Source organism: Calypte anna, chromosome 6 (genome assembly GCF_003957555.1).
Source record: "Calypte anna isolate BGI_N300 chromosome 6, bCalAnn1_v1.p, whole genome shotgun sequence".
NCBI lineage: Eukaryota > Metazoa > Chordata > Aves > Apodiformes > Trochilidae > Calypte > Calypte anna.
This window is the reverse complement of record NC_044252.1, coordinates 113,819-127,110: the sequence shown is the minus strand read 5'-3', so window position 1 is coordinate 127,110 and position 13,292 is coordinate 113,819. Positions and strand designations below refer to the sequence as shown.

General features: G+C 50.9%; 1 protein-coding gene across 1 annotated transcript; it reads right to left on the bottom strand.

Annotated features, from left to right (window-relative positions):
• Nucleotides 1-4,133: 4,133 nt before the first annotated feature.
• HIF1AN (hypoxia inducible factor 1 subunit alpha inhibitor) lies at nucleotides 4,134-13,213 on the bottom strand. The gene is made up of 8 exons (XM_030452834.1): nucleotides 12,709-13,213; nucleotides 11,493-11,743; nucleotides 10,411-10,559; nucleotides 8,661-8,806; nucleotides 8,220-8,326; nucleotides 7,772-7,835; nucleotides 7,445-7,555; nucleotides 4,134-6,648 (listed from the first exon to the last, which is right to left on the bottom strand). The coding sequence occupies exons 1-8, from the start codon at nucleotides 12,880-12,882 to the stop codon at nucleotides 6,604-6,606; spliced, it is 1,047 nt and encodes a 348-aa protein (XP_030308694.1). The 5' UTR covers nucleotides 12,883-13,213; the 3' UTR covers nucleotides 4,134-6,603.
• Nucleotides 13,214-13,292: the final 79 nt, after the last annotated feature.

Genomic DNA, 13,292 nt, shown 5'->3' with positions numbered 1-13,292 from the left:
GAGGACAAAGACACAGATTTTGTCACTGCAGTGCTATGTGACTGAAAGCCTCACAAGCACTCAACAGGCAGGAACCCCTAAAGACCAAGATTTCACTAGGGCTGTTGATGATTTAAAACAGTATAAGACAACCAGTAATACATGCATTGGTTGGACTTCGCTTCTGAAAATCTCTGAAAACTTCCAACAGGGAGATAGGAGGTTTAAGACCTCTACCATGTTACCTTCTTATGTTATATTCAAGAAATCAACATTACTTCCTATTACTGGACATAAAGTGCCCAGGAACAGGCCACTTTCTGCCTGCCAAGAACATCATCTGTCTTTGACTGAACACAAGGGATCAAACTTAACTACCCCACACTGGAGAAGAGGCACTGAAGCCATTTTTGGTCACTTCCATGGAAACCCAAAGACAGCGTTCCTCACCCTGGAAGCTCAAGCAGAAAACAAGCCAGATCAGTGAGCCTGGCCACCAAGAAGGGCTACCACTGCTCTGCCAAGCATTTACAGCCTCTTTTTCCACAACACTGCTTAACACCACCAGCACAAAATCAATACTTCCTTGAGAGGAATGCCAGTTTAGAGAAACTCAGCAGGGACCTTGGCCGAGGAGCACACGCTGCCTTTTCATCTGCTGGGAAGTGCCTCTTAGCTCCTCTTTCACGTCAATCTTCCAACCTTCCAGAGGTCTGGTGCCACCAGCCCACCAGGGGCAGAGACATTTATTCCAGATGAGCTCAGCACCCTCCCTTTAGACTTAGGTTGTACCAGCTTTGAGGTCTGTGCCTGAAGGGCAGCCTTTCCACAAGGAGAAGACAAACAACAGGGAGGTCCTAAGGGGCCAGGCTCTGCTATTCCCTCCAGGTTTTTCTCCAGGCCTGCTGCTAGCGGGCCTTGCAGTTAAAACTGGCTCCCATGGCTTTCATGTAGGGCAAGAACTCGTGTGAATAGCAAGCACTGATGCTTCATACGAGGGAGTGAGCTTCCCAGAGTCAGCTCAGAGCTATCACCTGCGCAGCCCTGCTGAGGTAAGGGGTTTCACCTGGTGTTGCCACCCTCTCCCATCTCAAGAGGTGGCAACTTCCAAGCACAAACACTCCCTCCCCTACTTTTTGCCCTTCTGGAAGGCTTCAGGCAGTCTCACTCTAGAGCCTTGCAACCAGGAAGGCTCAAGGCCCATAGGTTCAGGGTAGAATAGTGATTTCTGAGCCTCTCCTTCCTGTTGTGAAAGGTATCTGCTTTCATGCCAAAGAGTAACTGCAGAGGTACAGCATCCCTTCCAGGGGGAAGGACAATGCTGTAAAGCTTGATTAGAACAGGTAAAAAATTTTGGAGAGAAGCACCAGGCACCCTGATCCACCCTGCTTTCACTCTAGGCAGGTGGCTGAGCATTTCCACTAACATGTCCCATGGCCTGAGAGCTCCTGGGGAATGGAAGGCATCCTCATGACAAGTCCAAATGAACCACAACAAGAGACTTAAAGGTAGCTTCACGCACAAGGAAAGGGGAGTTTCCCAGGAAGACTTCCACATCTGTCTGCAAAGTCATCCCCATTCAATTTCCCTTGGTGACCCCAGCCTACTCTCTCCTTTCTTCTCTGACAGCTTTTCCTTCCAGCCACTCTGCTAAAGTAGACTGACTCCTTCCTGGCTGCCTTTGTGACCATGATTAGAAGGGGAGCCTGGAGAGAGGGAGGGAGGGAAATACAACATATTCAAGGCATAGGGAAGTGACATTCATCACAGGTAAGGGGGGACCCACACAGCACCCCCACCGGGTGCTGCCCCACTGCCCATGTCCCCAGCTGGCTCTGCTGGAGTTTCCCCTCTCTCTGCCTTCCTGGTGCTGTCACTCCAAGCAAAGTGGTTGCTCTGACTCGTGAGAGAACACGAGGGGTGCCAGAGAAGGTGCTCACAGACATTTCTTGGCCGCCTCAAGGAAATAAAAGGCCATCGCCGAGCCTGTCAAAGTGATTAATTGCTTACAGGGAATGAGGGGGAGAAGGGAGAGGGAGGGAGGGAAAAGGAAGGGGAGAAAGGAGAAGAGAAAGACAGATGGGATGGGGAAAGCTATAAACAAACAGCAAAAGCAGGAGACACAGGACTGCCTCCATGATGGGGAGGAGATGGGAGCACAGGGGCTCGGGCTGTGCTTGGAGTGAATTGGTGGCAGATGATGGGTCCTTCAGAGCCTCAAACTCCACTTGGAGGTTCCCAGCCCTGATCACCCTCAGGTCAGCCCTTCAGGAGGAGGGTCAAGCCTGACAACCCAAGGAACACAGCCCAGCTCTACCAATCTCTGCTGTTCAGGTGAGCTGACAGACCAGAAGCTTATTCCAACTCCTTACCACCCCATGCCCTCCAGCTCCACAGCCTGCAGTGGCTTGGCAGGTGACCCGAACACCCAACACCAGTCACTCTTTCTGCCAGAAGAATTTTACGCCAGTGAAACACAGATTCTGAGCAGCTTCTGAGGGACCAGCAGAGGAGCTGGGAGCAGAGTCACTCCACTGCCTGTGGCACAAAATTCTTCCACAAAAACCACCCCCTTGGCTACTGCTATAACCCCACATGCCCTCTGTGTGGCTGCAGGGACTGTCCTTTTATAGAACAAACTATTTGACCTCACTCCTCCAGCTGCTCTCAGCCGTGCTGGAGCCCTCACACACCTCATTGTATGGGTTATCCCTGAAACCAATTAATTCAGTAAGCTGAAGCCTTGAGATGCACCAACCAACATTAGATGCCCTACAAATGGTCTGTCACCCCCACTCCCAGCTGTTGCAGTGCCTCTTCCATAAACTATACCAAAACATTTAACCTGGCCAGACTTTGAACCATGTCTGTAAGAAAAAGCAGGCAAGAGATTTCGTGTGCACCAATAATTTGGTCAAAACCCAAAGCAATGCATATACTGGATTGTGCATGGCTGGATGTTGAGCTAAGCCAGCAAAGGACAGACACAGAGAAGCTACAACTGCCTTCCTTTCTCCACCTGTCCTGCAGCCCATCAGGTCCCTCCTTGCTGTTGTAGGAAATGACAGAATCAGGGACAGAGCCTAGAATTGCTTTTGCTTTGCTCGTCCTCACCTTTCTGCACGCCAGCCAAGGCCTGTGCCTGCTCTTCTCTGGCCCAGAAGGTACACATGCAGAGTGTGGGGAGAGAACTCAGACAATTCCTGAGATTTTTTGGTGCCAGTGTGCAGCTAGGTACTGAGGAGGAAACAGAGGGTGCTGGTGCAGTGAGGAGGGGGCTCTGTACCTAGGCAGAGGGTGCTCTGCAGACAACAGTAGTACTGCAGAGTTCTGCATCTCCTGGACTTGTGGCTCCACTGGCTGCCTCCATTGTTTGTAGGATATTCTCCCCCCTTTCCCTCCCTTCTAACAAAGATTCTGATTAATGATCGCTCATTCCTAATTGTCAAATTTCTTTTCCTTCATCCTGTGTCTAATCACCAGTGACAGAAGCCATTACGCAAATGAGAGCAGACGACTTCCCACAACTGTTCTCGTTGGTAAAAGCCTTGTAATTTAAAGCTCTGATTTGCAGAGGAAAGCTGCCTTTCCCCAAGGCGTCCGGGCATCTGTTCCACTTACACTCCAAGAGCCTCAACTTCCGCTCCCTCCCCCCAACAATTAGTCCTCTGCTTGCAACAAATATTTGACTTTTCAAGGCAGTAATTAGAACTTACTTTGTGTGTTTGTCAGTCAGAGCATCTCTTCCCCTTTCCCTCTAGGCAGTGCCACTGAAGAGAAGTGCCCAGGGAAGGTGGTGACTTCAGGACTTCCCAGGACACTGACAGGACAGGTGCCCTCTCTGAAATAGGAATGGCAGGTGAGGAGGAAGGGAAGCTCCACACACACACAGGTGCCAGAAAGGAGGCCTAGAGAAAAGCACTTAGGAAGGGCACATGCAAAGGGTGCTCCCTGTTGCTCCTCACCAACACTTGTTGTTGTCAGTGTTCAAGGACACCACCTCATTTCCCAGCTCTCCTTTCAGGCTGAGGAGAGCAGCCTCAGGAAATGGATGAAGACACACAACAGTGCAGCTGGTATTGCTGTTTTGTTTTGAAGGCAGCTCTTCAGACGAGATGCTTTCACCCATGGAGAACGTGTGGAGTCACTGGAATGACTGAAAAGCAGCTTTATACACACACCTCATCACATTGCCACTCACAAAATAAAAGCCACACAGTTCTGTTGTTCAACATTGGTTGTATTTAAGAACTACACTTCAGAAGGTACCGTGTGTTCACCACACCCCACCCCCTGCACACACACCCCGAGCAGAGAACACACACAGCTTCCCCATACCATGGCAAGGGGCATTGAAAGCACAAGGTGAAAAGGGAAGGGAGGGGGGGAGTCAGTCCATCAGTGCATTGTAAATGAGCTTTCACAAAGTCAAGTGCAGCAAAACCTGTTCAGACACTTTAAAAGTTAGACCTTTGGCAAATAAAGGAAAAAAACTTAAAAATAAAAAAGGATCCAAAAGTTCTATAAGTACCATTCTCTCTCCACATGGGATATTTGAACTCCCACCCTGAGCTTCAAGAGTTCATGGTGCCTAACAAGTAGTACAGGAGACTACCAGGTGCTTAATACATAGCACAGAGTTGGAATTCCATTTGACAATCTTTCAACCAAGGGCATGTGCCCAGGATTCCTGGGAAAGCCTTGGTTCCACAGTCAGCAGCTCAGCCTTCTTCCCCACCTACCCAAAGGCTCAGCATTGCTAGGTTTCCAGCTGAGTGACTTCCATTTGGATCTAACCACAGCTCTGGAGAGTCTGCAACAAGTAACACGGCAGCCTGACAGTCAGTGACATGGAAATATTTCTTAAACAAGGACCCTGCAGCTGCCAATTACACTTCACCTGTTCTGACCACTAAATGCAGACAGAAAACCAGACCCTGGGACCTCCTGTTTGAAAAGCCTTTCACCTTTGTGCAAAGCAAGCTCACAGTGTGAGCTGTCCCAGCAAAATACAGGTCCTGAGGCCAAAACCAGAGAGCTTCTTGAGCAGCATTTCTCAACACATTTATCAGAACCCCATGTCAGAACAAGCCCTGAAGAACAAGAGGGAAAACACGGAGAAATCTCAACAGAACAAATTCCTCACTCTTCTCTGGGATGAGACAGATAAACTATTAAAAAGCTTCCCTCACCTCCAGCCCTTGGGACCCGTTACAACCATGTCAAATATACAAGACTGTTGCACCACCCCCCCAGATCAGGGATAGCAGTGCACCTCAGGGAATGAAAAGCCAGACTCCCTGTGAGCCCAGGGCTTCCTTATGGAAGAGGAGGAAGAAGAAAGCAGAATTATTTTTTTTAAAGGTGATTGCTGAGAACTCTCAAACAGAGGCTTGTCTGGTTCCCATGCTCTGGTCTCATCACTTCCTGGCGTGCCATATCAAGTCCCGGAACACAAAAAGGATCAAGATAAATTCAACCACATTTAAACAGAAAGCCTTGACCTCTTTCAGGTGACTGTACAAGGAAGGGAACCACACACTGGCGTGGATCTAACTGCTGGACAGGAGCCACACAACATCACAGAAACACGTGCACCTCTGCGCAGCCACACACACGTGAGTTCTTGCAGTTTCAGTAAAAAGGGCACTTTCCCTTGTTAGCTCGAGGAACCGGCACCCCTGGCAGGGAGGAGGGAGGCTCTGTACCTGTCTGACACTGCATTCTGACAGTCTAGCTCGGTGCCCCTGGGGAATTTCTTTTAAAAAGTGTGGCTTAATCACTGAAGACTTGGGAGATTGCCCTGGCAGGTACATCTCCCTCTGTAATGCTACATCCCCTCTGAACCACACTGCAGCCTCAGCAGAGCCCAGGAGAAGCCTTCACTCCTCAGAGAAAGCTGTCAGAAAGGTGGTTTACCTAGACTTTTACAGCACTGATGTTGCTTGGAGGGCATGGGGTTTGGTGCTCACACACTAAATGAATTCACTCTGATCTCTGCCCTGTCCTAAGCCCAAAGCTTTGATGTCCTCAGTTAAAAGAAACTGAACTGTTTCTCCAGGTGCTCAGCAGGCAGAGGCCACCTCACGAGTTCGCTTCCCCTGTACAAAAGATGCCAGAGCTGGGCACAGACAGGGCTGTGTTGTCTCTAACAACAGGGCTGTGAAACCCACCACTGCCCACCTGACATCCACTGCAGGCACCAACACATTAAACACAGCCAGGAGGCCCAAGCCCCATGGGCAGAGGGAACAAGATCACTCCCAGCTCTCCTCCAAGCTCTTCTTCCAAGGCCTGACCATCCTGAAGCGACGCACCGAGTGCCAGGCGCCACGCTCCTCCTTGTGGCCAACGGGGCAGGGGGAGAAAAAAACAAACCAGTGAGCATGATTCCAGCTTCCAGTAAGTGCAGACTCTTTCTTGGGAGGTTCAGTTAGATGAGAGTGGAGGATGAATGGGGTACTAACGGTTTTGCAGTTCCAGTGTCCCCCTTTATTGTAGTGGGGCAGGGATGGGCCAGGACACCCAGCAGTCTGTTAAGTGCTGCGTGCAGGACTAGCGCTCAGTATCTTCCATTGCTTGTGAACAAAGCAGCTCCAGCATCAGTCACCAGGCAGCCAGGCATTAGTCATACCGACCCTTTATCATCATGTTCAACAAGGGACCCACCTGCACAAAGCAGAAACAGCACATCAGCCAGGGCAGAGGGACTCAGCACACACACTGAGCCTAGGGCACACCGAGCGGCTTCGAAGGGTTTTAAGGATAAGACACCAGGGCACCCCTGAGCACATCCTGGAACGCCCTACCAAAACTGCAGGATCCTCTGCCAACACTCAGCTTGAGTGTTGGCACACTCAAACATTGCACCCAGTGTTTGTTTGAAGCTCTTGCACTTCCTACCCTAGACCTGTGATGTCTCAGTGGGTGCCATTAAAAGAAGCTAACAGGCACCAGTGGTCACTTTGTCAGGGCCTGCAGGGAAAGGACATTCTTACCCATCAAATCCTCTCTGGTCCTGGGGTCTCTTGAGGGACAGCCAGGACTGACCATTTTGCTAAGGTTTTGTTTTCAGCCAGGGCCACTCCCATTTCTCAGCACTGCCTGATGACTGAGGGAAGGTCAGTGAGAGACTCTCAAGGGAGAGGCATGGTCTCACATGAGTGCATTAGGGTTGGACTCGATGATCTACGAGGTCCCTTCCAACCCAGCCAATTCTATGATTCTATGATTAGAGAGGAGATCCAGCACAGTGGAAAGGATTACAGACCATGACAACATTCCTCTGCTCATCCAGTATTTCCACTTTCAGATCAGCAGAAGATCTTCAAAAACATACTCTTACTGCTGCTGTTTGGTTTTTCTAAGTATCGGTTGGTTAAAATTTCAGAGTTCAGAAGTGACTGAGAGATGCATTAAGCCATAACAATTTCAGCAGCAGTGACTGTATGGCTCTTTTTTGTACCTCTTGTGGATTTCCTAAGGCTTCTCCCAACATCTTCTCAATGTTCCTCATTATTGCAACTTTCTGATGAGCCTTTAATGGATATTCAATTCTCTTTGGGGTTGGAGCACCCTGAAAATAATCAAGAATAGCTCATTAAATGCTTCCTGAGTTGGCAGACTTCACCTTCTCCCAGCCACCCAGTTCTTCACATGACTGAAAAGCAGGAAAGGAGTTCCCAGCTTTCAAGTAAAGGGTTTGGTGCAATAAAGTTCTCACATCCACAAGATGTGCCAGTACACCCCTAACCAAAACACACAAGCTGTGCCAGAAGGCACCTGAGCTCACCTTGTACCAGAAGTTCACAGTGATGGTAATTCCCCCATTGAGGAGAGACTCAATGTGGTGCCACCTGCATGGAAACCACACAACAAAGAAACCATTTCTGTAGCTTGCAGTGAAATCCTTTGAATGGACGAGCTCAGACTGCAGTAGCCTTGTCCTACACCTCCACCATCAAGGCCCCAGACCTGCTGGAAAGCTCTCCTTATTTAAATATAGATCCTTTTCTTATTGCAGACATTAGTGGAATGCTCACACAACAACGTAGTGTCAGGGAGAAATATCACCCCCATCAAGCAGACAGGAAGTGGAAGCAGACTGGCCTAAGACGTCCCAAAAAATATCATACTTGCTGAAGAAGTTCACAAAACTCCCTTAATGCCAAGAGAACACTAAGCAGAAGACCTTTCAAACCTGTTTTCTGGTGACTGCAGAGAACCACCACTGTCCTTACCAGTACATAGGTATGTACAGCACATCCCCAGGACCCACCACCGTCTCGTAGCCAACCACGCTCCGGAAGTTGGGGAACTTCTCATAGTCAGGATTGTCAAAGTCCACCTGGGAGGAAAGAACACCAAGACCCTCAGAAGAGATTCCTGAAGTAACAGTATCCCAACACAGATCATTCCCATTCGTCTTAACTCCACCGTGAGGTCCTGCAGCACCCCCAAAGTACCCCAGCTTGGTGCCTGAGCATGTCTGTGTTTGACCAAGTGATCCACGAACCAAAACAGAGGAGGCACCAGCTGCAGCCCAGCTGAGCCATCAGTAAGCCCCAGCACCTGCAACTCAGCAAGTGGGATGGAGCTTTGACTCCAAGGTAGCTTCCTCCTCCCACCAAGCCTCTTCCCAAATGTCCCTTTATGGCAGAGAACAGATCTACTGCTCTCACCTGGCTCTGTCTGTCACATGGATGGTGCACAGGGTAAGGGTAGAGGCATTCAAACTGGTCAGGAGGGAAGAGAATGCACCTCTTGTAACCTTTAATTTGGGCAAAGAAGTTCTGCTGCTCATCATAATGGGCTGGTGTCACATTCCCTGCAGAGAGAGAAAAGACAAAAATAAGAGGCTCTTACTTAGAGGTATGAATGACAGAAGTTGTATTCCTTACCAGAGGCAGCAAATGTGCTGCCACAGATTCAGGAAACCAAGCAAGGAAAACGGCCACAAGAAGGTTACAAACCCATCACTGAGCCTCTGCTGAGCACTTGCTGCCCCACTTAACAATTTCCACTCTAAATCCATATTCAGCAACTTATGCTCCACAGGATGAGGACTTCTCCAGCTTGTTCCCATGAACAGCAGATGGTGAACACTGAAGGGAAGCTTTTTCATAAAAAAACCCTGTTTAGATGGCAAGTGCTGCAATGGACTTTCACAATATCTTAGTCTAGAGAAAAGGAATCCAAGAGTCTGATTTTTAAAAAAGCTCTAGTTGTTTTGGGGGAAAAAAAAATCTCTTTGCCATCAGGGCTTCAAACAGCACCTCATCAGTCACATTAACAGTTAAGAAGCTTGACTGCCCCCACCAGACCTTAAATTTAATCAAATCTTGAAATACAGGGGGCCATTTTGTTCTCCTCACAGTTGTCTTCCAGGCTGCTTGCCAGTTCAGATATTGCTCTCTCAGCTTCCTCTTTATATGTTAAGATAGCAGTTACCCCCTGGCTTCACTAAGTGGGTCAGACAATGCTCCTGTAATGCTCCCTGTTCAACCACACTCTGTGAACCCAGGCAGCTCCTTGGTTCCTCTGCACAGCCTGACAAGAGGTTTCCTACCCTGACCCACAGGTGAGTGTTGGTGCAGAGCTTTTTCTGTGAAGTTCTCTGTCCCAAGGGAGTAAAACGAGGCAAAGCACTGCCAGGAGAGCATGTTGGAAAAAACATCCCCTGTCAGAACTGAGCAGCCATGAGTTGCCTCCTGAGAGTAGCTGAGAGCTGCAACTGGATGTGGGGGGCACCCCACTCCACAGAACTCCACACCCCTTCTCCAGGTGCTGAGCACTTTCCCCTGGGATGCTCTCCCTGCCAGCAGTGCCTCTGTCTCCTAAGGCACCTGCCTGGGGTCACTGCACCTGGACTTGGAATTTTACACAGATATTTTTAGGATTTATCCATCTGTCAAGTTCTCCAGTGCCCTCTAAACTTCCAACAAGAAACTCAGCTCTTAATTAAAAGACAATTCCTCCCCAGCAGCTGAAATGAGAACAAATGCTTCACAGAATACTCAGCATTTCCTCCTGGGCAGACACTGGACTTGCCAAGAAGAGCCCAGAAGACTTCACACTGCTCAGCTTGCAAACATTTGTGCATTTTGGATCTCTGGACTCTGAGTCCTTTAAACCTCCAGCCCCTGAAGGATCCAAACAAACATTTCCTGGACTGTGACCAGCAGTGGTGAAGCACAGCCCTGCCAGCACCACACACCCAGCCAGGCACAGAGTCTCTGGGGGAACTCAGGCTGCTCCTCTGGGGGCTTCCCCTCCACAGCCCAAGTCAAGCTGTGACAGCAGCCCCCAGTCCAACACCTGCTCTGCAGGACCATGGAGAAACTTGTGGAAAACCCACCTGAAAGACCTCCTGGAAGGGAAACACAGAGCAGATCTGCCCCACTTCTCCTCCAGTCAGAGGACAGTGCTTACCTTCCATGCCAATGAGAAGCAAGTTGGAAGTCAGCTGACCCCAGCCACGTTTCCCTTGCTGCTTGTTAATCCAGTTCCAGTTGAAGCCAAGGAAATCCACCACAATCTTCCTCCCAACTGTGTCATTCAGGGTCTGCTGCAGATATAGCCTGTGTTTCCCCAAGGTCAAGCAGAAAGCAAGTATTAAACTTTCCCATAAACATAAAAACTATCTCTGCAACTCTTCAGAAAGATTCCAGAACAAAGAGACAACTCCTAGAGATTCTGTTCCATCACAAGCACCTGTGGGAGGAAACAGCTTCACAAAGTCCCCAAAGTTTGCTGGTAATTTCCTGGTGCAGAAGGGAACAAAACTCAGTTCTGCTTGAACCGTTCACAAGGGGAAAAGAGAATTGTAGAGTAGGAACAACCCCCTCAGGGCAGGAGGAGGAAACTGAGAGACTGACCTCTGCTGAGTACCTAACACACTGGTAAGCAATCCCCAGAGCAATGCCACCACTCTGCAGTAACCACCTCTTCTACCAGAAGAGCTCAGGAAACCCAACACAGTCCAGCTCCTTTGCAGCCAGAGACACACTCAGACACAGAGCATGGGAGAAGTCAAACAGCTGCAGCACTGCAGGCTGCTCTCTGCCAGCCTGGAGGGAAAATGCATTTCTCATCCCAAGGACTGCCTTCCCTCTTGGAAAAACCACACCTCAACCTCTCCTCATCCTTCTGAGTGAGGGTCAGCACCAGTTGCCAGGGTGTTCTGTGGAAAAGTGCCACAGCCTCTGCCCCTGCACCTGGAAAGCTCCTCTGCCAGGGCCACAATCTGCAAAACAAGAAAGGGAAGCTCAAGGCTTCCTCTGTCCAAACCCTGCCTCAGACAGAGAAGGAAAAACCCAAATCTCTGCAGACAATGCAAACAGTTTGATCAGCTAATGGGATGACTTTTATAACCAGGCTGACATCAAGCAGAGGCAGGGAAAAGCAGGGCAATAAAATAAAATAAAGGGTTTGGGAGGTTCTGATCACTGACACTCACTGCAGATAAACTCCTGAGAGCAGGGGAAATGGAGCAGCTTCCACCCATCCCTTACCTCTCAGCACTCCCTTGCTGCTGTATTTCTTTCAGCCTCTCCACAAACTCAGCAAACTTCATCTCCTCCCTGCTCGACTTGGGTTTGAAGTTCTTGAAGTTGGCCATTTTCTTCTCATCATAGTACAAGAACTTGTGTGTGCTGGCACTGTACACTGAGAAGTCCCCATTGCCAATGTTCTCCTGGAGGTAATCCAGGTCCCACTTCAGAGCAGGATAAACCAGATTGGTGTCTGTCAGCACCACGGGCTCCTGGGGAGGGGAACAGGAAGTTTATTGATTGGAGAACCTCTTGAGCTCCAGAGCTGTCACATTCATTGCTGCAAACACACAAACTCCCTTTGAAAAACAGGGAGGTGCAACAAGGCACCCAGGGCAATCACATGCCCAGGGCTGGGGAGACAAAAAGAAGCAAAACATGATTTGAAGTTTTAAGAAAGGGGTGGCCTGCTCCAAGGAGGGGCTCCTGGGGACAGCCCACGATCTGCCTGGCTGATCTCTGACACCTGAGGTTACACAAACACCAGCTGGGAAAAGTTTCAGACCTACTTGGTCCTGCCACGTAGCAAGGAAATGCTGCTGATTCTGCCTGGTCACTGCCAGGCTAGGGAGGGACAAAAGCTGGCAGGAAAATACCCCTGAGCAGAGAGGCAGCTCTCAGGATCAGACATCACCTTCAGCCACTGGGACTGCCCCATCTCTCCTACACCAAACAGGAAAAGAATCCCTATAAAAGAGAAATAAAAGACATCCTCTCTCTTCCCCCCTAGACACAGTAAGCTGCCTAAACAGGAGTAACAGCTCCCGTGTTCCCAAGCTGCCCAAGCACCACTGCTTTCCTCGCAGGGTTCCTTCACAAACCACCAATCCCCCGCAGCCTTGCTGAGCACCTCCAGGCCTGACACAAGACCCACAGTCGCCCCTGTGGCCGCTCTCATGACCGGACACCAAACGCCCGCCCAAGGTCTCACGCCTCGTTTCCACCCGCAGGACGAAGCGCTGACACCAAACGTGCCGGGCACGTCTCACGGCTCCGCTCCGCGGCACCGGAAAGCAAAGCCCGCTGTGGTGACGAGAACGGGGACAGCGGTACCCGCCGTGCTGGAACGGGGCGATGAGATCCCTGCGGCCCTGCTCTACCCGCCGCACACCGCGGGTCACAAGGAGCCGGCCCCGCCGCAGCCCCGGCTCGGTCCGTGCCGCCGCTGCCCCCGTACCTCGTTCTCGATGAGCTCCTCAGCGCGGGGGTCGCTGTGGCTGAGCCGCGGGATGGGCCGCGTCTCGAAGGAGTAACGACGGAACTGGGATTCGCTCCAGCCAGGCCCCGCGGTAGCGGCCGGGCCCTCCAGGCAGCCCGAGGCCGCCGCCGAGGAGGAGGACGCCGCCGCCATCGCCGCCTCCACCGGAGAGCCCGGAACTAAAAAGCCGGAAGCGGAAGTCGCCTGACTGCAGCGGCACCGGAAGTGAGGTCAGGGCGGGGGGAATAGCATCGAGAGGGCGGCGGGGAGCAGCGCCACCTGGCGGTGGGAGGCTGGCACGGGAGCTGCCCCCCGGCCGCGGTTTTGTCTTTTTTGCGGGAGTTTTGTTTATGACGTCATCAGAAGCCCCCATGGCGCCTCCCGGATGGCAGCAGGAGAACCACCACGGCTCCTTCCCAGGAGCCAGTGCCATGCCAGCTCCTGAGGCGTTTCTGTCCCTGCCTGCCCTCCCTCGCCCTGATGGCCGCGTTTCTCTCGGTGCAGCCCGGGACACGGCCGGTGTTTGACCTGCGGGGTCCCGCACCCCTCCCGCACCCCCTAAC